The sequence below is a fragment of the Chelmon rostratus genome, chromosome 8 (assembly GCF_017976325.1).
Source record: "Chelmon rostratus isolate fCheRos1 chromosome 8, fCheRos1.pri, whole genome shotgun sequence".
NCBI lineage: Eukaryota > Metazoa > Chordata > Actinopteri > Chaetodontiformes > Chaetodontidae > Chelmon > Chelmon rostratus.
The window spans coordinates 15,917,688-15,940,362 of NC_055665.1; the positions used below are offsets into that span (position 1 = coordinate 15,917,688).

A 22,675-nucleotide genomic window follows, 5' to 3' on the forward strand; every position below is an offset into this window, starting at 1 on the left:
GGAGAAATGAAAACACAAGCTTACATGTATAGCTGGCTTAAATAATGAGTATTTTCTTAACCTGTTGTCACACTGATAATCCTGCGGCTGTTTCCTGCTGGGTGCATGTTGACAGCTGCTAAGACGATTAAGGGACGTCTCATTAAAATTAAGCCAAATGGATAAAAAAAAAAAAAAGCAGAGAAAGACATCAGCACCTAGTCCCTATCTCTGCAGATACACACCAACACACACTTGTTTTTGTCACTTAGAAGGACATTATACTGACTTGCATTTATTCTCTGTGGATTTACTGTAACCATTAACCATAACCGCCACATGCCCAACCCCCAACTCTTACCCACTCTAACCCTAAAGAAAACCAAATCTTAACCCTGAAAGGTATGTGGGGATGAAAATGTGACTGTGTGAACAGATTTGTTGTCCCTTTGTAATTAATACAAGTGCACACTGCCGTGTTTCCACCCTTTTTGGAGACATTACATAGACTTATGTAAGATTTATGTCCCAGAAACATGCATAATACATGGCTACACACACCACACGCACACACACACACACACACACACACACCAACTCGTATTCCCTAATTGGATATAACCCCCTAACCCTTACCTTATAACCTGCCTAGTTCAAATCTTTACACTAAAATCCAGCCAAACAACCCTTTAGACATGTGAGGACAGGCAAACATGTCCACAAAAACAAAACAGTCCCCACAAAGATACAAGTATGTGAGCCCACACGCACACCGTCTGGGGGTTTTGCTTGGCCGCCGTTTGAGTACCACGGTGCCATTGCCGCTCTCGGCCACTTGGAGGCGCCCGGCCCTCACTCTGCGACCGCGGAGAAGTGGAGGCTGGGAAGGAAAGTGGGCTCGAGAAAGAAATCTCTTCCCTGAACTGTTTACCCTGACGTCAGTTTGCAGAACTAGCTCTGCCCTGTCTCCCTCAGTGTCTGTGAAACTCCGCTCAGTGAGAACTGGGGGAGTAGATGGGCTCAGCTCTGCCGCTCGCGCGCCCGGACCTCACGGAGTGAATGAAATGATTTCTCCTGCTCATTTAAAGTGGACTAAAACAGCGACACGATGAACACCTGCGCCTTTCTGTTGATTTTGGCTGTCCAGATCTACGCCGATGGCATCGAGGGGCCAACAGGTAAGGCGCGTATTCATCTCGACCTCCTAAACGCAGTTGGGAAGTTTGAACATGTGGATGAAACTCCGCTCAAAGCAAAAGCAGAGCGAGTCTGGTGAAGATGCCAACTTTGTGCCCCCTTTTCCTAACAGCGTTTGTCTGCGGGTTATTGCAGCCTCCCGTGACTTACGAGTGGGACAATGTCAGACCTCCCCAGCAGAAAATAAAAAACCAATACTTTAATAACTTTGGAAACTGATGTATTGAGTTTTCTGTCTGCCAGACTCCTGCTAAAATGTTGCTTATTTAAGAGGCGTCTGGCTGTTCTGGGGGAAGCTCCCATTTCCCAAAAGAACACAATCCTCTGCTGCGCTGCGTCTGCTTTTTTCTTGTTACTCAAGCGTATTTAAAGGCGCCAGGTAGCCTTAAAGGTGTTTTACATTGTGATCCAAAGTTAGATATGGGTTCATTCAGAGCGACAGTTTTCCCTTATAACGGAGTGGACCTCGCTCCCACGACCTGAAGGCAAATTAGTCAACATTTGTGAGCATGAATCTCACCAATCCCAACAGCCTGAACCGATCTGTGATGACATCCAGAGACCAAAACCTGGACTTGCTCCATACTGGCGTTGGGTTGCATATTTGTAGACAGAGTGACTCCTTAAAAGTTTGCATCTTAATGAGGTTGGAGGCATTTGTAGTGCTTATTGATTTTTGAAACCAAATTCTCATAATAACACACCAGCATCCACTGAGGGGAAATAGTCGGCTTCATTCTCAAAGCTGCTGGATGAGCTGTCTCTGGTCTTTTGGCTTGTCTCACTGTAGAAACACGTTTCATGCTCATATTTGTCCAAGTTCACTTGTTAAATGGTTGGGAGAGAAGGCTCTTACTTCTGAAAAGTCCTCTTTTCTGGTAAGTGTGCAAACAAGCCCCAACATGGTGAGAATGTGCCTGTCAGATAAAATGCTCAAAATCATGCAATTTTCTTGAAATGTTTCCTGGAAATATACTCCGACTTTTTCTCATTCCTTTTTCGCAGCAGTGCTCCAGTGGGATAAATAAATCTCTCCAAATTTGACAATCGGCCACATATTATCAGAAATGGAAAGAGGCAGACCGAGTTGCAGAAATAAATGACTTTTCTGGGAATCTGACACAGACCTTTTCACATTCATTGCATTCGTGTTTTCAAAATCAGCTTTTTTTCTCTGAATTCTGTTAGTCATTCATGCAATGCAATTACACCGTGTATTTCGGATTTTTTCTTTCTTCTAAAGGCTGAAATGGCTTGGGCCTGTTTGAGTCTCTTTGTCACACACACACACACACACACACACACACACACACACACACACACATGCATATGCATGAATTTACCCCTGTAGAACATAAAACCATGGTAATAATAAGGCGGTAATATTAATATCATTTACACTGCAGGCTGCTTCAAAACTGTAACAACGCCGCACAGTGTTTGTCACATGCATGTTGTAAAAAGGCTTAATTATGTTGACATCATAATGAGATTTGACTCGTTATTTTTTGGTAGAAATGCGGCCACCATTTGTACCTCTCGCTGGCGATTGCTTCTGTGTCATGAGAAATGGGGAGAACCTAGTCGTGCTTGGTGCAACGCTTGTATGTACAACTCAACAACAAACCGTGCAAGCAGAATGTGTATTGTCAAGAGCTGAATGGAGCAAATCATTAGGAGGAACAGGCTGAGACATATGAAGGATTAAATCACACTCAGGCAATTAAAAGAGCTGAATGGAACAGTGACGCTTCACTACGGCTGTGTGAGAGTGCCTGTCAACAAATATCTACACGGTGTCGCTGTTTTAGTTTGTTAACTGGAGTGTTGCAAGCCTCGGCGTCTGCACGTTTACCTTTGCCGTTAGCTGCTGATAGTTAACGCTGCTAGTTTTTGTGGCTTCTGCTCTATGTGACTCATCCCCTTGGCCTGACTCCCTTCATGCCGCCTGCCTGCATCCTATAGGAGGAAAATTGAGGAGCATAAATGCAGCCTTGACTCCCACAGCCTTCAGAGTCTCCCCTTTGATTCACAGTCTGCCTTTATTGCTGTGATTGTGTGAAGACCACACCTTAACCTTGAGTGCTTAATAGCAGTAAAATCTCTGCAGTCCTTTGGGCTTTTCTTGCCTTTCTCACCCGATCGAATCCATATTTTCCATAACTCTTTTGTGCTTATGCCGCGGTCAGTCCAAGCTGTCAGTTCAGAGGAGGTGAAATTATTAGAAGCTATGAAATATGGAGGCTCTCTGCTGCACTGGACCGACTGTAGTGATGTTGATAAGAGGAGAAAAATATCACATTCGTATCATATTTTCTTGGACGCAAAGAGGTTATGAACATGAAAGCCCGTTTCCAGGGTGCACTGTATGTCTGTGTGGGTTTTTTTTTTTTATCGTGTAAAGCCAGATATGACACTTTCACTCCTCTGTTGACTCTTATGGGATTTGAATGGTTGTTCATTGCCATCTGTCTCCTCTATTAGCAGTAAATGTTGTCAACTGATTGGTGTAATTATCCTGTGTCTCATGACTCATTTCCCAGTTTGATCTAAAGTTAAGGCAGAATATTCTTTTTGCTTATTTCAGTGAATAAGATAGCACTTGGATCAAGATGAAAAGAACTGTGAAGCTCAAACTGTCTAGTTAAAGCATGGCATGGAATGAATAATACTTTAGGGCTTCAAGTCTACACTGCATAAACATCAGCAGCCGTGCTGGGGAACATTGCATAGAGCATGGGGCACAGCGTGTTATTTTGATCATCAAATAATCGTCTTAGTACATTTGTTTAAAGCAAAAACTCCAAACATTTGCAGGTTCCTCCTTTCTAGACCTTTCGTTGGCCTACATGATAGCCACATGAATATCTTTGGGGGTATTTTTCTGACATTCTGTTGACTAAAGCTGCCCAGACGCACAGGTATGAACAGGTGAACGGACTCACAGCAGCAAACAGACAGGACGACGCTAAAGGGATTAAACAGGACGTAGAGAAGGCTCCTCTTAAAAGAAGAATAATCTATTTACCACATGACCAAAATTCTTAACATGAAACATATTTCTTCAAAAGAATCATCCTGATACTGTTTACATGTGCTTGCTGTGCCGATTTAAATGTTGTTTTTATTGCAAAGGGTTTATTTCAGGGCGCATATTTGTAGCTGTTATATTGGTTCTTGAGAGTCCATTAGATGTGTCCGTTATAACAGACGTCTAACTGAACGGTGGAAAATACAGTGCCTGCATTTGTGAATTATTGTTGGAAAAAAAAAAATGTAACTGCTGGTAAAAAATGTTGCCTTGCACCACCGAGTTGCAGCGAATCCACAAAGTGGAAGTGTTCCCTGCAGGAGCCAGGCCACCATCTGTGGATAGAGGGTGAGGGGCGGCAGAGATTGGGCCTAAATCAGACTCCTGGAATTGCTGGTTGATTTCCATCTTTGCGGGATCACGGGCAGTAATTCGCAGAGCAGATGGAAAACTTTGCAATGAGGAGGGAACAAAGACAAAGGCAGTGTTCAGAGAGGGTAGCTGAGAATGACAGAGGGATTTATTCAGATGGATGGTCAGGATGTTTTGTTTTCAGCTGAGGGCACAGCAGGACTATTGCTGGGCTCGCGTGTGCCGGCCATTCTGCCTTCAGCACTTGTGTGAGTGATTAAACGGGGTACTTATGAGAGGAGTCCTCTGCTCTGCAGCGAGTCTCCTCCAGTTTCTGTCTCTGATCTATTGTAATGTGGGGCTATGTGGAGGAGAGCCAGCGCGCGATTGGCTTACTCATCTCACAAGACTGGAAGATGAAACATATCCATCTATTGTACATGTTCAAAGAATTCTGCTTAATGCCAAGTGCCATGATTGGTACTCCTCATCACTGGAAGCACGTGTCCAATCAGGGGCCTCCTCGGTCTTGAGCTGCTCTCATTTCTCAGTTCCTTGTGTTGTATCTCACCTTAGCTTCTGCTGTGCTGAGTGTTTCTTTATGCCAGACTGCTGCTCGCACACATCTTGTGGTTCTTATGTCTAATTAATCCTGCTAAGCATTTTGCTGTTCTTGTTTTAATTATCACATGTTACTGTTCCTAAATCAGCCCCACCTTTCTCTTTTTTTGCGCCGTGAGTTGTGGCCTATTCAGGCGGAGGATTGTTTGCTCTTCAGAAAAGGTCAAGTACAGGTTGGGAGTCATGTTTCTGAGGTAGAGAAAGAGCAGGTTGTTGCCTTGAGAAGAGGGCAATGCCCAAAAGCACAATTGTTCCTGCTGTGTGTGTGTGTGTGTGAGCCTCCTCTGCCATTGAGCCTCACTGGCCAATTCTGCAGGCCAACAAAGAGCTATGATAGGCCCCGCTCTGAGGGAATTGTTATTATTATTAATTTGAAACTGACCCTCTGTGGCATATGCTATGAATGTTTTAGCATATTGATGAAAACACAGTGTGTGCATTGCTTCTGCATTTTTGTGTGTGCACGCATTGTGCCACTCAGCATCGTGGTTTGTTAGTGTCTTGTGCCTGCAAGAGCTGGAAATCAGGCACTCGGGTCTTGCCATGCGGGAAGATCCCACAGCGCGGAGTGACTCCACCCGACACTGATGCTAGCGGGGGCCGGAGCCGCCGCCACCGTCAGCTCTTCAGGGTTACTGCGAGACCTTCCAGCGCCTTGGTAGAGATGCCAAGACTGAGAGATTTACAGTCAGTGGCCTGCCTTGGCCTGCCTCGTCCTTTCTCACTCCGCAGCAACAGCCGGGGTGCAGGCCACTCAGCTCCCCCGGCCAGGTGTTATTAATGCCGTATTGATCTTTCAAACTCCGGCAAGTCCATTTTACTTAAATTTGATCAAAGTGGCGTCCTGTCTGTGGCCTGCAAGTTTGATGTAGGAGTGGGAATTAGCCAGCCAGCCAGGACTTGCATGATGTAAGCGCATACAAGGAGCTGGGTGTGCAGCGGAGGAATGTTAGCAGCATTGTACAGACCAAAGGACAGGAAAAAGTAGAAATCCTCTCAGACATCAAAAGAGTGAGCCTCATTTCCATGAGAAGGCCGTATATATTACAAATAAGCTCCAGAATATCCTGTTGATGTCCTGGTCTAAAATGACAGGACTATTATGCTCATTATCACTTAAAAGCATATGTTTTACTTGAATAATGGACACAGAAATTTATCATTCAACACAGATGGGCCGGTGTTTATAGCCTGGATATGAAGGAGAGACTGCGGAGCTCGAGCACACACACACACACACACACACACACACACACACACGCTCTCGCTCTCTCTCACACACACAGAGATGTGTAATTATCCAACGCAGAAATAAGCAGGGCTGTGAGCTGCAGCCGTTTCAGTCTCTGTGTTTTCTTCCCCCGGGGTAGTGAGCTCCAGACTGCAAAAAGTGGGTCTGCAAGACTGATGCTGCGAGTGCTGCTCCTTATCCCCTACCCAGAGGAAAGAAAGCCTCCCGAGCAGTTTATATTTAGCCCACTGGCCTGTTTCAGCTCTTTACCTTTCTCCTGTGTCAACAAAGTTGCAGCCAGATTCTTCAGGCCCTCTGTTGTTTGGTTTATGCAGCATGAAACGAATGCTCAGGTCACTGGAGTCAGGGTTCAGGATAAGGCCAGGATTGCGGTGTCGAGATCTGACCTGTTGTTGAGCTGCCTGTAGTCCTCCGCATTTTGAAACCCCCAGTGAAATCTGAACCGCTGACACTCCTCTAAAAGTCAAAACACTCTCTTCAGGACATTTTTCTCCCCACCGGTGTAATGGATGCAGGCTTTAGTTGTCTTTGAGCCATGATGCCTGCTCTCTAAGGGGAAGTGGTATTTCTGGTTTGACCAGTCCCTTTAGGCAAAGAAATATCCTCTGAGAGACCCGACCATGAACCCGAACACTTACCACTGATGTATCTCACACTTATTAGATTGACAGTCTTCCACATAAACTTTATTACGACAGTGGAAATTGAAGAGCATCAGAGTGAAGCAGAGCATAGATAATGTCTAGGGTGCTGATTTAAACGGGTGTAGTATTCACAGCATGAAATCAAACTAACACTGAAGTCTTTTAGTCTTTCAGTTAAATCGCCTCTGCGTTGCATTGCTCGCCCCTGTTTGCTGTTGAATTAAAGGCATTTTGTCCCCCTTTCTGCGTGGCGCAGTCGCGTGGCACAGTGGTGACACTCAGCAGCGACAGCTGCTGCTGCCGCTGGTGGGTTATGGGTAGGTCATGGCAGCTGTGGTGGCGCAGGTGCCAGCTGGCGGTAAATCAGTCAAGAGACTGGTTCCCAACCTGTTGAGCATATACAACACGTACAAAGAACTTGATTTACTGTCTTATTAATGAGAATGTGATGTTGACTAAGCTCATTTTGGGCTGGGTGGCATTACTGCGGTTTCAAGTTCATGAAGTCCATGAAATCTTGAGCTGAAGTGAAAACATCAGACCCACTGAAACTGACGTGAAAGTTGCATACAGTTTCATCACAGCTCTGTTCAGGGAAAAATCCACAGCAGGCTCAGTATTTGTAAAAAAAAAAAAAAAAAATGTTTTTATTGCAGAACGCGTGTAATCCTTATTCTACCGTGGACTGCAGGGGGATTGAATCGGCATCTCATTTAAATGTAAATAGAAACAGTGGATATGCAGAGTATGGGAGCATGCTATGATATGCTAGCAGCACACTGGCTGCTGACCGCCGGTTGGGTTGAAAAGCTTTTGTCAAGCGATGTTAGTACAGAGAGTTGGAGAACTCGGCCAGGCTTGGACGCTTTGTTCGGATTCAGGTGTTGAAGTGAGACAGAACAAAAGCAGAGCCTATTGATTTCTCAAACACAGCCTGTCACAGTCAGCTTATTGTCTTCTTCCTCCTGAAACTCTCCTTTCGATCCTACATGACCTCCCATCACAATCCTCCTCACTTTGACATGGCACTGTCTCAGCAGTTGCTCAGGGGATTGTGAGGGCCCTTTCCATAACAACCCCACCCCCCACCCCCGTCCCTTTCCCCTTGGCTGCTGCACTTTGTTTCATCGGGAGACGTTTCAGGGGCAAGCGGTTCAGGGTTTGCCCCTCGTTACCATTTCCCTCATGTCACAGTATTCAACATGCACAGTCCAAGTCACTCATTAACAGCTGATTCACTGAAAACAGCGTCTATTATTCATTTCTTTTGACAAGGTGGCATTATTGCCTGAGGGCAAAGAGATGAATCTCTACTTGCTGCCCAGTGCATTTAGACGGTGTGAGTCAGTTCTGCGGGGACACTAATGAAGAGAGATGGCTCCTGACCAAGAAAATATGTGCCCTTTATCTCCAGATCACTGTGCCATTGTTGTGTTGCTCAGAAACAGGCATAACACACAATTCCTCATCGTGTCTGAATATGTACTTTGATGTTTAGGTCTGTACACACCCAGAAAGGTGATCTTCTTCTTCCGTTCAGGTGGAGTAGCGTTGACAAACCTTCCTTCGGGGCACTTCGCAGCCCTCCAGGGTCCTCCTGGACTGATGATTGTGAAGCTGCTTGGTGTTCTTGAGAGACAGCTCGTCAAACAGTTTGAAAGACCTTTGTCTGTTCCTGTGCTGGCCGACCGACTCGGCCCTTCAGCCAAGAGGGGAACGGGGAGGTGATTGCCCCAAGAGATGAGGGGCTCGTGGGTGGATTGAAGTAGATACCAACATGGCCTTGTTTGAGGAGCCTTTCAAGTTTTCTTCTCCAGTCAGGGGATGCGCATGTCAGCACTAACGGGGATATGCTTGAAAACGTGTTTTTTGATGTTGGCGTGCCACCCGTTGTAAGCTGGCACTGAAAACTGACCTTTTTGAAAACGCTTCCCATGGATGACTCTAAAAAACACTGGTCTCACATTGTCATGTGAACAGGGAAAATGGGAGCTTTTCAGAAATGCTGACACAACCATTGTGATGTGATCTACTGTAAAGCTGCTTGCTCAAGGGGGCTGTGTGTGCCCAGCGGAGGAGATTTTAGCTCTTTGCTATTGTTGTTGCTGTTTTGATACGAATGGCAAACTTTTTGAGGACGACTTGGAAAGACTAATGTGGACAGAAAGCTTTCATGCCATTTTCAAACAGCGTGGACCTTCTGCAGCCAAAGGCAGTGCACCGTTTGTGTGTCAGAACCAGAAATATGCAGGAATGTCCAGGGAGCCCACGGGGTGTCGTTAACAAAGAGCTTAATTCAAAACCACAAACAGAAGATTATAATAATTGCTTGGCCCCTTTCTCTCTCTCTCTCTCTCTCTCTCTCTCTCTCTCTCTCTCTGTGTGAGTGTGTGTGTGTGTGTGTGTTCGAGTGGGTGTTTGTATGCATGCTGGCGAGTGCCCAGGTGTGTGTTTTGTATATGCGGAAGGGCCAGATTGGTGATTGTTCCCACCTGATTATATGTAAATATTTGCTGAACTCCGTTAGCCATTTTGAACTTCCATAAATCACAGCCGTGTGGATTATTATGGAGCTTTTGTTTGCTTTATTCCTCCATGGTGTGGAAATGCTAATGAAAGAATTAGCATACTGTGCTGAGGACATATTCTTTTGATGATATATACATCGCGCCGCGAAGATCAAGAAGCCGGGGTTTGCCATAGAAACAGGCTTTGGAGCCATTCTGTGTTTAGAGAGTCGCTGGAGTGCACAGCGTGTCAGGGACCTCGGAGCAGGTCGGCCCTGGCCTTTGTCTGTCTGGACAACCAGGGTAATTAAGAATCAGCTTAGGCTGGGATTATGGCTGGAAGTAGGCTGATCACAGGGGACAGGAGAAAAGGCATTAGGAGAATGGTGGTTAATATGGGTATTACTCTGCTTAGCAGTGGTATCATGTGACAATAAGACAACTGACAATGGGAACCTGTTGATGCTGAGATCCCTCGCTCTGCACTAATAGGCTTTACTGCAGATAGCTTTGTTTACCCACAGTGTGCTCTCCACCTTCCTGCTTTATCTTCCTTCCTCACACATCCAAACTTTTTATAATTTGTCTCAGCCTAATTAGAAAAATGGTAATATTTTGCTGTACACCTCCCTGAGGCATTTTAGCACTGTTCAGACGTATTTGCCTTACACCAGCACCTTTGAAATGAAACATGCGTGATTGTTCATCTCTCTTGTGAATGCACACACACACACACGCACACACACACACGCTCTTGCTGTTTTTGAGATATTTTTGCGGAATGTAATTAATGTTCTCATTAACCGAGTGAACGGGCTGTAAGGCAGAACGAAAAGCCTGATACCCTCGGGTCTTTGCCCTCCTCTACTTCAGGAAACATGGTCGCTGAAACCATGTGAAACAGAGAGTGCTATTGCTACTTTCTTGTTAGCCCTGCCTTTTATTGTGATCCACATGCAGAGGTAACCCGATGCTTGTAGCCTGTGCACCACGAGCGAAGCCATTTGTTGCCCTTTAGAAAGGATGTGGAACCAGGCCAGTGTGAATAATAACAATGCAGGGAGAGGGTTTATCCAAACACAGAAAGGTTACATCAAATGGTCCACTTAATTCGTCGCATTACTCTTATTTACATTGAACCCGTGCGTTCATTCCTGGCATCAGCTCTGGTGTATGTGAAAACATTCCTGCAGGTGGATCACTGGCAGAATTATCAGTGCGTGACGTGACACAGCAATGCTTTGTTTTGACCTTGCTGAGAAGGAGCAGGGAATTGTTTTCCACAGTCTTTAAAGAGCTAATCCCATCAGAGGGACTGCACAGCATGGAGGGCTAACTCAGTCCCGTCTGAGGTAGCGCTGCCAGAACAAGAGGCAGACAGGAATGTGTTTGTCTGGCTAACTTGGCTTTATTCACTCCTGACTGGAAAAGCAACGGAGGAACGCTCCTCCCAGACGACTTGACTTCTTAATTCCTCTCTTCGAGCCAGGATGAGGTGCGAGTGTTTGATTGCGTGAGCCTCTGTGTGTTTGTGAAAGCAGGAGGCAACTTTTGATTGGGATTCAGTAGCGGCTGGGGTAGATGCAGCGGTGGCTCCGGCTGTCATTATGGCAGATGAATTAACTAGGTTTTACCTCTCGGAGGAGGGTTCCTCGCTTCACTGGTCGTCTCTTGGCTTGGTTAGGCACATGTGCTCCTGGGGAAACAGCCCCATTCAGTGCTAAGGCCATGGAACTGAGGATTTATCCCAGTCCAGTGAGTCCCTGTGGCGCCACAAACTCCTGCTGAAGGATTTAAGATCGGCCCGTCCGTCTGGCTGTTTTTTCTCCAGAGATTGAGAAGAAAGATTTTCCTTTCCAATAAATGCTTGTGTCTGGGTCTGTGATAGATTCATTCTAGCTGAAATTAATAATGCAAACTGTGGGTGGAGTGAAAGTTCAGAGGAGTTATTGAGAAGAAAATGTACTTTTTCATAAGTGGTGATTGTGTGCTGTAACTTAACTACAGTGTAAAATAGGTTTAGAAATGTTGGTACCACTTTGTGATATAAAGTATTCATAAGTTGTAACTAGTAGCTTTTTAATGGTTAATTAACCATTTACTGATGCTTTATAGACCAGTTATAAACCATTAATACCTGAAACATTTGGGCGTCCAAGTTGTGGAAAATCCCTTTGGCTATTTATCCTGTCTGCAGCCACAAATCTTAGTACGACACTGCTAAAGAGTTTTTAATTTTAATAAGCTGTTAGTAGCCTCCAGAAGGTCAGAGGTCAAACAGTCCATTAGAGCGGGATTCCTGATGAATTTAAGAGCTACAAAGCTAAAGGAACGATGCAGCTGGAGGAGGATGATGAGAACCTCTGCTCGAGGTTTTTCACTAAAGTGTCGTGTCTTGACGAGGTTTCGCAGCTAAAACTGAAAGCAGCCAGGGCTAAAAACGGTTCCAAGGTAAATGTAGCCCATTGGTTAAGATAATTTTAGCGAGTGTAACGCGACACTTGATGCAGTAGCCTCGCGGTGATCAGTCGCCATCTGTTTGTTTTTCTTGAAGGCTTTCATTGCGAAGCAGCTGCAGAAAGCGTTGAGTCTGAACTATCAGAAGACAAAAATGGAGAGCACCTGCTTTTCACAGCTGTTGTCTGCTGCTCTAAGTCTAATTCATTGAGATTTGTTGTGCTCCACTTTCTTTTTTATAGATGCCTTGATCATAAAATGTAGTACTGGGCTTTATGTACACTTGATTGTGGTAAACTGTCTTGATTGGCTTCAGCCTTGATCCTGTTGATCCACATGAGACAAGACAAATTTTTCAAATTCTACTTAAGCTCTCTCACATGGCGTCTCACATGTGCAGAAGGCCATATTCATTTTACGCTATTTTGGAAAGTTGTCAGACATTTTAAAATAGCCATGACATATACTCTAACAATCCCCCATGTTGAGCTGGTCCTGTGATTCTTGTCAGAAACTGGACATGAAGTAAGACTAGACCCCACTGAGCTTTGTAAAAGACACGCCTTTCACACCCTGCCCTGTGCCAAGGGGCTTTTCAGTTCTTCATTTCCCTGTCTTCACTGCTCCATCATTCCCTTTGCTGGGTTTCACCGTGCTCCGTGTTTCCTCTCCATCTTTGTCCTTGTCCTCTCAGCCTTAAGGCTTCTCGGGGATCTACAGTACGCTCAGCGTTTCTGGGAAGGGTTCAGTATTCTAGGCAGGGCGCACACGAGCTCAAAGCAGACCTGTCTACGAGTATGTGCGTCTGCCTGCCTCCCCAGGCGCTCATTAGGCGGGTGTGTGAAGGTGTGTGTTTCCGGAGGCTGTGAGGGGAAACATGCGCGCATGCGGAGGTTAAAAGGCCCCCGACAGAGACATAATTTCCCAGCCTGGGGCGATGGGAGAAGGTAACTTCATTAGCCAGTTCCCGCTGTACAGATTAACTTGATTATACTAACCAAGTCTCGATGGCGACAGCGGTGCCGAGAACAAATGTCACACCTGGAATGAAAATCTGTGCATCTTTTTTTCTTTTTTTGGAAGTTGTGGCGTGTGCATCTGTGTTTGTGTGTGTGTGTGTGTGTGTGTGTGTGTGTGTGTGTGGTTACATGTAGGTGGGTGTGTGCAATGAAGGGAGGGAGTGAAAGAGGGTCAAATGACACACCTGGGACATTTGGCTGCACTGTAATTTGCAAAGTGACTCATCTTCAGGTAATGAGCAGGTACTGGTCTTGAAGCTCCTTTTCTATCATTTGGTTGATGGAAGTCACACTCCTGCTTTAATGCATGCCTGTACGTGCACACGCTGCCTGCACACTCACACAAAGACACAAAGTCTGTCAGCATATCTTTTGCACGCAATATGCACAAAGATTTGTAGCCATGCATAGTCGCACACTTGCCCTTTCTTTACGCCGAGGGCAAATGGTGTTAACCTCTTTTAACCTAAATTGATCCGCAGCACCTCTTGACTTCGCTGTCCACATTAGGTGATGGGATTGGCGTGGGGTTTGCAGATATGTTAGTACTCCGCGTGCCCTCGAGGTGTTGCCTTGGGCAGTAGAATTAACAAGATCAGTTTGTATCGTTCACAGGAAGCAGTTCATTGAAACAACCGCTCGCCATATCTTCATGGCCATTTTTGCAGTCCTGCTCCTTTCCTTCTCTAAGACTTTATTGACCAGAAAATAGAGGAATTTACTTTCCTCAGGCCTGTTAGATTAGAACTGTCTAAGCCTTCCACATGAAGCTGCGTGCTTCAGATTAAACACTTTAAATCTCTGGAGGGAGTTGTCGTGAAGGCCACTTTCATGAATAGTCTTGCCTCTTATCCTGTAATGCATTGTTATAGCTTTCTGTCTGCGCTCACCTGTTGAAACAGAACATTTTTTTTCTCTGTGATTCTGTGTATATTCTTCAAATTTTGTATTCCTCACACACACACTGCTATAATATTACATTCACAGGTGAGGCTTTAGTGCCAGTCCAGACTAAAAAGTATTCCTAAGCCCTCTGTCAGACTCCCAGTGAGGCTATTTTTTTTTTCTGACCTACAAATGCTTCAGAAAACACACACACACACACACTGGGGCTTGTCAGCTCCCCAGTCATGTATCCTGGTCAAGGTGAAGAATTGCGGGGGCGGGCAGGTGAAGCCGGAGAAATGCAGACACATGGAGATGAGAGGAGGGAACGAGGAATAGCAAACGCAGCCTCTCACGTCCCGCCGACAGCCGCCCTCTTGTTGTCACTCTGAAGCTGACAGGCCAGATTCCGTTGGATTCTGCCGAGCCGCCGCTTTGATAAAATGTTTGCAGGAAATGAGGGAAACTGAGCCGACTGCAACCCCTGGCTTTAAAGCACGCCGCTCATGAAAATGAAGTCGTCCTGCCGATGATTGCTGGGAGAGTGCTTTGGGGCTCATTTTTCTTCCCCAGTCACTGCTCAGCCAGGATGGGAGTAACAGATTTTGACGCTGCAGGGTAAATGAGCACACGGACGCGGACATGTTTACAAGTGCAGATTATAATTTCGGGAAAATTACAGCCTTCGAATTCCTCCAGTCATCTCCATTATCATGCCACTGTGTGTGGCACGGGTTTACAGTAGAGCCACTAGGCACCAACAAACCCAGACAAAGGTAGATCATTAGTGGTTATATCAACATGAAAGCTCGCAACACACCATGGTATGTTATTATCTCAGCAGCCACTGTACTCACATTGTTTTGGCCTCTAGCAGCACGCAGGGTGGAGGCCTTCCTGACACGGTCCAGTTTTCCATGCCACCTTTTCAGGGCTGGGGATCGACTCCCTGCGTGGAGAAACACTGCCCTCTCTCCATGGCCTCTGATAACATTATCTGCATCATGACAAATTACTGGGAATGGTCACGTGATCGGGACTGGCTCTTTCCCCTGCCTGAAAACAGGGTCATATGAGCAGAGCGGGGCAGGCGTACAGACAGGGTGTCTGCAGCAGACTGAACAAATGGCCTCTTGGCTCGTCGTGCCACATCTCTGGCAGGGATGGGATATCAGAGTTGGGCGATGTGACGGTTTACTGTGAGATGTCCTACTGTTTCTACTGAGGTAGCCACATTACTTCTTTGTTATCTCTAGCTGTCTTGCACATTGCAAGTACTTCAGCCAATCTATGAACAGGACTGCTTTATGAAAATACTGGATTTGCAGAGTTGCATCGATGTGATGACGTATCTTGATTCAGAAGATGTACTATACCATAACACTGTTTACCCCACTTGTAATATACAGTTACATGTGTAGTGATAGAGAATCTCATCCATATGGCCAGCTGCCATAAGATCTCCATTATGACCACAGGAACATATATACGTAGGCGTAAACACATACATACACACTCTTTTCATACCAGCCTTTTACACACACATTGTTGGTAGAAAGAAAGCTGCTTTCTCACAAGTGGTTTGTGCTGGAGCGGGGTGGTGCGCTCAGTTTGTGCCTGAAGGAGCAGGATTAACATGAAGACATCGTGGAGAGCTCCTTTAGTATCTGCCAGAGGTTTCCCATTTGCACCGTGCCTTCTCCAGTTGGCCTCGTAGCATCTTTTAACTCCTCGCATGCTCAGCAAAAGTCATTATTACCTAGAGCGCGGGGGGTTAGAAGAGGTGGTAATGCTATTAATGACTCGTCAGGCTTTGGCTCCGTTTGTCATACTCTCTTTTCAGGCAGCGCTCCATTCACATCTCGGTCGACCTGATCCGTTCGTTTGACACCATTCCACCCCTCCACGCCCTCAGGCTGCATATTCACAGGGGGCCTCTATTTACACGGCCGCTTCCATTTTTTACATTATTTTCAGATGTGCTATGGCTTGTTCTTGGCAGCGGCGAGAACTTTGCATGTCTTCAGCGCCCACGGCACAGAGCGCCAGGAGTTGAAAACGTTTCATTTTTCTCTACAAAACAGCGCCACGCTTCACACAAGTTTTCAGGGGTCTCGCAGCAGCCACAACCGGCGCTTTTCATATGCATGTGTTAAGTGCTGCTGGAGCTGAAAAAGAGGTGCTCGGTGGGCACGAGCGTGTCCTCCAGATCCCTCTCTCGTCCCGCTCCGTCTCGCCAAAGGTTTTTTTTTGTTTCCCATCACTCCTCTCCTCTCCTGCTGTCTTTCCTCCTCCTTCCCTTTCTGTTTCCCTCTCTCTCGCCCTCTATTTCATATATTTCCAGCCCCCGCTCTGTGGGATCTCATGCTGTCCTGTGTGAAGCCTCAAATCAACACCAGCAGCAAGACCGGGCAGAGCCTGTGTCGTCCCGCAGCAAAGCCACACAGCAGCGTGAGATTGACGGGCTGTGTAGCCAGATGCGTTCTGCTTCACTGCACTTTGTGTGTGCCTGAGCGCGTGTGTTTGTGATTTGCGGGATGGAGGGATGGTTGTAGAGAAAAGGAATGAGAGAGAGAGAGAGAGAGAGGGAGAGATGAAAACAGAGGCCAGGGGAACCGGCTTCGCTTTTGTTGAGTTTACATAATTAATGCTTTGTTAAACAGAACTGTGTCTACACACAGTATCAGCTCTGATCACAAATGCAAATATTGTCACGAGGATAAGTGTGGAAAACTCTCAAAATGCTTCCCAATGAGCTAAACAAAGCTTCCATATACATTAATTACTCTGGTGGTTGTAGGTAATTAAATTCCAGGTAATGAAAAGCTGAAAACACTCATTACTTTTTCTGAGAGCTATTCAGATGCTTTTGAATCCCAGCGTCTGTTTATTGCTAACTGTAAGGATGCGTCGTGACTGCACCGAATAATCAAAGGACCAGTTTTATTACTTGAGTTTGTTGTCTGTTCCTTTCGTTCTCCCCCTGCTTTGTGATAAACCTGATTGTTAAAGGGCTTTGCAGACAAATTTGATGTGACTTAACTCGATCATTAACATTTGGGACAGTAGAAATTAAATCACTGTTATGAGTGTGTGCGCATGTGTGTGTGTTTCTCCTGAGTGGGGGTTACAGTTGATTGTCATTCAGAGGTAGGAAGGCTCCAGAGAAACCGCTGTGATTAGCCTCCTGCCCCTGGGACCCTATAGCTTTCCACGACCTGCTCCGTCAGCACCAAACAGGACATTCATCAAAAACCCCACCGAAATCCTGCAACCGCCCACAGCACGGGAGCAAGCTCACATCTCCATACATGTATGTAAACACAGAAAGGAAGGCAGATATACAGACAGCGCATACGTGCATGTGTGAATAGAAAATAACGGCCAAACACGTGAGCAGTGTTCCCGCTGTGGCTTGTTTCATCTACGCTAACCACACAAATATGCACAGATTTCCATAATGAGACATGCAGAGAAAATCTGAGCATCTGCATCTAAGCTGTTGTCTTAAACCTACATTTATAGATGTTCTTTTGACCAACGAGCTGTAAACACAACACTGATGTGTGAAGTTTACGTATATTGTGAGCCTATGCCTCCAGCAGACACAGAACATTCAAAATGTTCACTCTTCTTTTAGCTCCGTTTTGGTCTCTTCCAAGACTCTAGCTGCCAAATGCTTTATTGTGCAGATAGTGCACTGTCAGCTTTTAGATCCTTTCAGCTGAAAAGTGAGCGAGGCACAGCAGTGACGCTGCCAAAAAACACCCCCAAAAGTACGAGTAAAAACATGCTCACAAGCGGAGGCAGACAAAGTTAGCAACTAGCGGGGGAACATTGTGGCGTATTTAGCAGCTAAAGAGGCAGAATCTTTCCCCAGGAGGCCTTAAACGATGCTAAAAGAGAGCGACTATCATCAGGTAGACAGAAACATGACTCCACACGATGATGCTAACGCTCGTCTGCAGGGTGTGTAAACAAGCAGCTCTTTGCCGACAAGTTCACCATCAACTCCAGACGCTGGTAATATGTTAGTGTCGTGTTTACAGCTTGTTTCCGCGGCCCATGTCAGCTGGTGCGGTTTTTATATAAAGATATTGATTACTGCAGCTTTAATTGAAACTGCAGCTTCCCCTATAGTCCATAAGCCTAATGGGCACTGTGCTTGTACTTGTGTCACTCTTTTACTTGCTAATAAAATTTGAATAAAGCGAGCACAAGGCCAAGAGTGTTTACCAAGCAGTGCTGTAAATTAATCTCATTATCCAGTCTATGCAGACACAGCACTTACTTATTTATTTCTGTGAAGAGACTTCAGCACAGATTTAAGGCAGTGATGTTGGACTGAAGTATGGGGATACTAGTATATTTTTTAGGAGGGAAGAAATTAATGACGAAGATGGAGGACAAGCTGGACTGTTTACTTAGACCAACATGACATCATGCAAACACATAGGTGAAGTGCAGCGAGGCCCATTGCAGCGTGACTCACCGGTGGCATGTGACTGTAATTCAGCCTCAGAGCTCCGTAAGTCACATCCATAATGCACGGAAAGCAACCGCGTCTGGGTAGTTAATATTACTGAATCATTTTGATGAATAACTGCGGATGAAATGACTTTAATGTGCTTCTGACTTATTGTTGGTGGTTCGTGATGACTCTCTCAGCGGCACCGCACAGGATAATGTGCTGCACAATTCTATTTGCAGCCGACACGTTAATAATCCACCTGGAAGCAAATTTGCCATTTTTTCTTTATCTATAACTCGTTTAAGTATATGTTTATGAACTACAACAGCACACATTGAATCAGTTCATCTGAATTCGAGGAGTTATTTCAGTCACCAGGATGGTCCGTGTAGAGCTGAATCAATCAGTCGACGGACAGAAAATTAATTTGGGCTTTGGAAGCGTTTGCTCGGACAAAACACGACATTTGAAGACGTGACCTTGAGCGCCAAGAAACTGCAGTAGGCACAACATTGGTAGGTGCGTTTGTTGAAAAGTGGCAGCATCCTGCATTCAGCAAAGGCAAGCACATGAAAGAGAGGCTCAAATCGCCTGTTTTGTCAACTGATTTTGCTTTGTGTGAAACACTGGACCGTTTCTAATTGTGTTGTCGGTTATTAGGGTCTTCCCTCGTACAGATGTCTGAAGCACATCCACGCGCTCTGTAGGTTGAATTGCTCTAATGTTTCCTCCAGTGCTCAAGCTGTCATGCTGCTGTGTGTCAATTATGTCGCGCTCGTCATTAGCTGGAGGGTATAAACGGGATTGTACGATCGATACTTTAACCCGCTGCAGCAGCCTCTCACGTCTCATCTCTCGCACTCTTCCTCCCTCTCAGATACAGAGTGTATTTCTATGACTGGCTGCATGCGCCAAGTCAATAACGCATTTGTTAGGAGCAGGCCTGGCCCCCACAAGAGGGACCACTCCGGGTTCATCATCGGCTTATTAGACATACGTTTGTCTCCCATCGACCTGTTAGGCCTGCCGCATGATCCACAACACTTCCTCTCCGCCCTCTCTCGGTTTTTTATCTCCGCCTGTCCCGCTGACAGCTCACTGTTCATACATAAAAGTGGCACGGCGACTGACAGCAAATTTGTCTCGCTGAGGTTTTGGCTGTAATTGTGCCTGGAGATATGATGACCCAGTTTGAGGCAACCAAGTGATAACTGAGTCAGTGCAAACTGTGAATCAGTTTTATGGGAAGCAAAGAAATATGCAAATGGTGATACATAAAAGATTCCAACATTTAGAGGGAATCTGGACCTCTTTTGACATGGTAATGGATCATTTAGTGTGCAAATAATAGTACAAAACTGTTGGCCATTAATTATTTTTGTATATTTCAGCTCATTAGCAGTCGGTAGAGGTGTCACTCCCACAGACAGCATGAATCATCATGCTGTCTGTCCCTGTCTCCAGTTGATAGGTACAGTGTCTGTGTATATTTGTCTGTGCAACTTGTGCTTGGATGCCTCCTTTTAAAAGAATGTTCTCTTTCATGCTTAGAGGACTGGCAAAACTCCTAAAAAGCATTGTCAATATATATAAAAATAAACAACGATCCAGAGTTTTTGGAACTGTTTGGAAGTGATTTTCTGGCTGTGTTTTGAGAACTGATGGGTCCATTAATGGCCAAATTGGCAAACTGTCATTTTCTTAAATGGTGAGCTTTTGCTCTATGAGTAATATTACTCAAAGTAGAACAGAGCTTAATGTAGGGACAAACATCAGAAATAATGCTGTAAATGTGGCTGTTATTTATTATTTTTTTCACATCCAGCAGCGTGACTAAATTGCTGTTAAGTTTTGCAGTAATTTTTTCGGGGCTCTGTAATTTTGATAGCTATTCCTAAAATTACAGACAAGAAAAGAACAGACAAGCTCTTCAGTACTAATTGCCTCTGGAGAAAGCTCTCCCTCTTAAATGTGCAGTTAGCTGAGTTGTCATTACTGCACCTCTGCAGGCCTGTGATGGGCTCAGGTCTCAGGTGAACGGCTCTTTGTTGTAGACAGGGATTGCTCGCTGGCTATCTGTAGCTGGCAGGGTACTAGTCAGGGTTAGTGGCGCTCACAAGGCCCCGTTCCAGCCAGTAGTCTTCCTCATTGCTCGACTGGGCCTGGAAATAATGCTAATCATCCCTGATAATGGGAAGGAAGGAGAAGGAGGCGAAATACAAACCAATCAAGAGTGGAAAGTGTCAAATGGGTGTACATAAATTTACATTCGTGAAGAATTCTGTCTCCCCCTCAAGCAGACTGCCAAGGGTTTGTGTTTATAGTGAGCTGAAGCTGCCACAGGCAAGATGGTAGCTGTTATTTATGTTCAAAGACTTTGGCTGTGATTGAAAAGGCACCCTGCTCTTTGATTTACCACTGTGTATCAATCAATCAATCATAAGTGTGCAAGGGAGCTTGCCTCTGACTGCTGCGCTTCATCGTTTTACAGCGCTCACATCATTAGAGTTCACATAAGAAGACATGGCACACGTGCCGAAGTTGGAGCGGCTGCTTTACCGCTCTGCCTGCAAATATATACCTTCATGATGCGTCAGTGGACTCCTTCAGCTACCGGAAAGTAAAAACTCTCGCCTGTGATTGGGTGCTGATGAGATATGACTATCGCTTTTGATTGTGAAAATGAGACATCTGAGGTTACTATTGTTTGACATCTCTCTGCTTGCGTAAAATGAATCCTGCTGTTCATTTCTGTGGTGTGATTTCCTCTCATAAAAATCTTTCGACTCACTGCTTTAAGCAGCTCGTGTTTTCTTGTTTTTCTTTTTCCATGTTCTCTTCTATTTTAGAGGAAGCACTCGCACCGGCAAGAGCATAGGTGCAAGCGAAGGCAAAGTTAAATAGGTCAAGGGAAAATAAGTCTTTTACACTTATAAATAGTCGTAATATATTTAAATTCAGACGGCTCCACGTTCTGACAAACAACCTTAGGTGCAGAGGGTAGCAATTTCAAGACTGTCTAAATTAATTGGATAAAGTATCTTGTTCCAATAAATCACAGACTGTTTTTTGGCTTATTAAACACCTCAATTTGCATTTTGTAAATCTCTAAAAAAAAACTGAATTAGCAATTTGTTGAAGTATTGTAAAAGCAACAGCTTCCAATGATAAATATGTAAAAAAGGTGAAGTTTTGTTTCATCTTTTTTGCTTCATGTCGGGTTGTTTTGTGAATTTTTATCAAAGCATCAAGCTCCCACTCTCTTGGAAACCACTGCAGTTGAGTGGCTGCTCTGATAGGCGAGCCTGAGCTCGCCCGTGACTGACAAACATCCTCCCTCTGGTCCCTTAAGGGCTCTGGTTGAATAGTAATACCCAAGGACACATTTCCTCCTCATTTGAATACAGCGATGGGTGTTCTTTTTGATCTTGATTATGAAACAGACACTGATTTTTTTTTGTTGTTGTTGTTATGAAAGCACGATGTTAGTGTTAATCTGAAGTGAAGTTTTGGACAGGCTGTTTATTGGGTGTCGAGAGTCGAGATCGGAGTGTTGCTGAAGGACTGATTTTGCCGATTAACTCGCAGCAGGAACATCAAATGGGAAACAAGAGTGCAACCTTCCAGAATGGAAAGATTCAAAGCAGTGACCGAACTGATTACCCTTGTGTTCACCTTGTCATCTGATAGCTGTGTGAGGAACACAGAAGGAGAGGAGGGAAAGCCAGTGATGTCTGACGAAAGCCTGATACTTTTTATGCAGATTAGATGCAGAGTATTTTTAACCATGCAAACTCTTGCGGATAACAAATTGTTTGTTTTTGGGCTTTGACAGTTTGAATATGTAAATATTACAGAGGGAAGGGAGTGAGGGAAGGCAGGCAGAGATAACGCTGCTCATTTGCAATCAAGTCTTGAGATTAGATGATACTTGTTGGAAACAGTGCTGTGGAGTTTAGAGCTCATAGCCTTTAAATAACCTCTTAACATCCACCGTTTTCTTTTATTCCCCTTTGGTAGCTTTAATTTGGGAAAAATGGTTGGTTTGTCAGTATCATGTGTGTTCTCTATCAGCCTCTTCTAATGCCTAATTGAAGCTGTATGATGTTTACATTGAATGAAATATTCAAATCCAAGATATCATTTCATCAAAAGGGAATATTCTAGATGTCTTGTTCTTAATTTTGCACACATTTCCGCCCAATTTCAGCCTTCCATGTTTGGTATCTTTGGAACCTTTTGGGATCTCCGCTAAAATGTA

At 45.0% G+C, this 22,675-nt stretch overlaps 1 protein-coding gene across 2 annotated transcripts in view; it reads left to right on the forward strand.

Moving 5' to 3' along the window:
* Positions 1-984: 984 nt before the first annotated feature.
* The window catches only part of ptprub (protein tyrosine phosphatase receptor type Ub), a 151,873-nt gene continuing 130,182 nt past the window's right edge, over positions 985-22,675 (forward strand). For both annotated transcript variants that reach the window (XM_041943280.1, XM_041943281.1), the window contains exon 1: positions 985-1,157. In XM_041943280.1, coding sequence (XP_041799214.1) covers positions 1,088-1,157 — 70 coding nt within the window. In that variant the 5' untranslated portion in view covers positions 985-1,087. The remainder of the gene's footprint in view (positions 1,158-22,675) is intronic.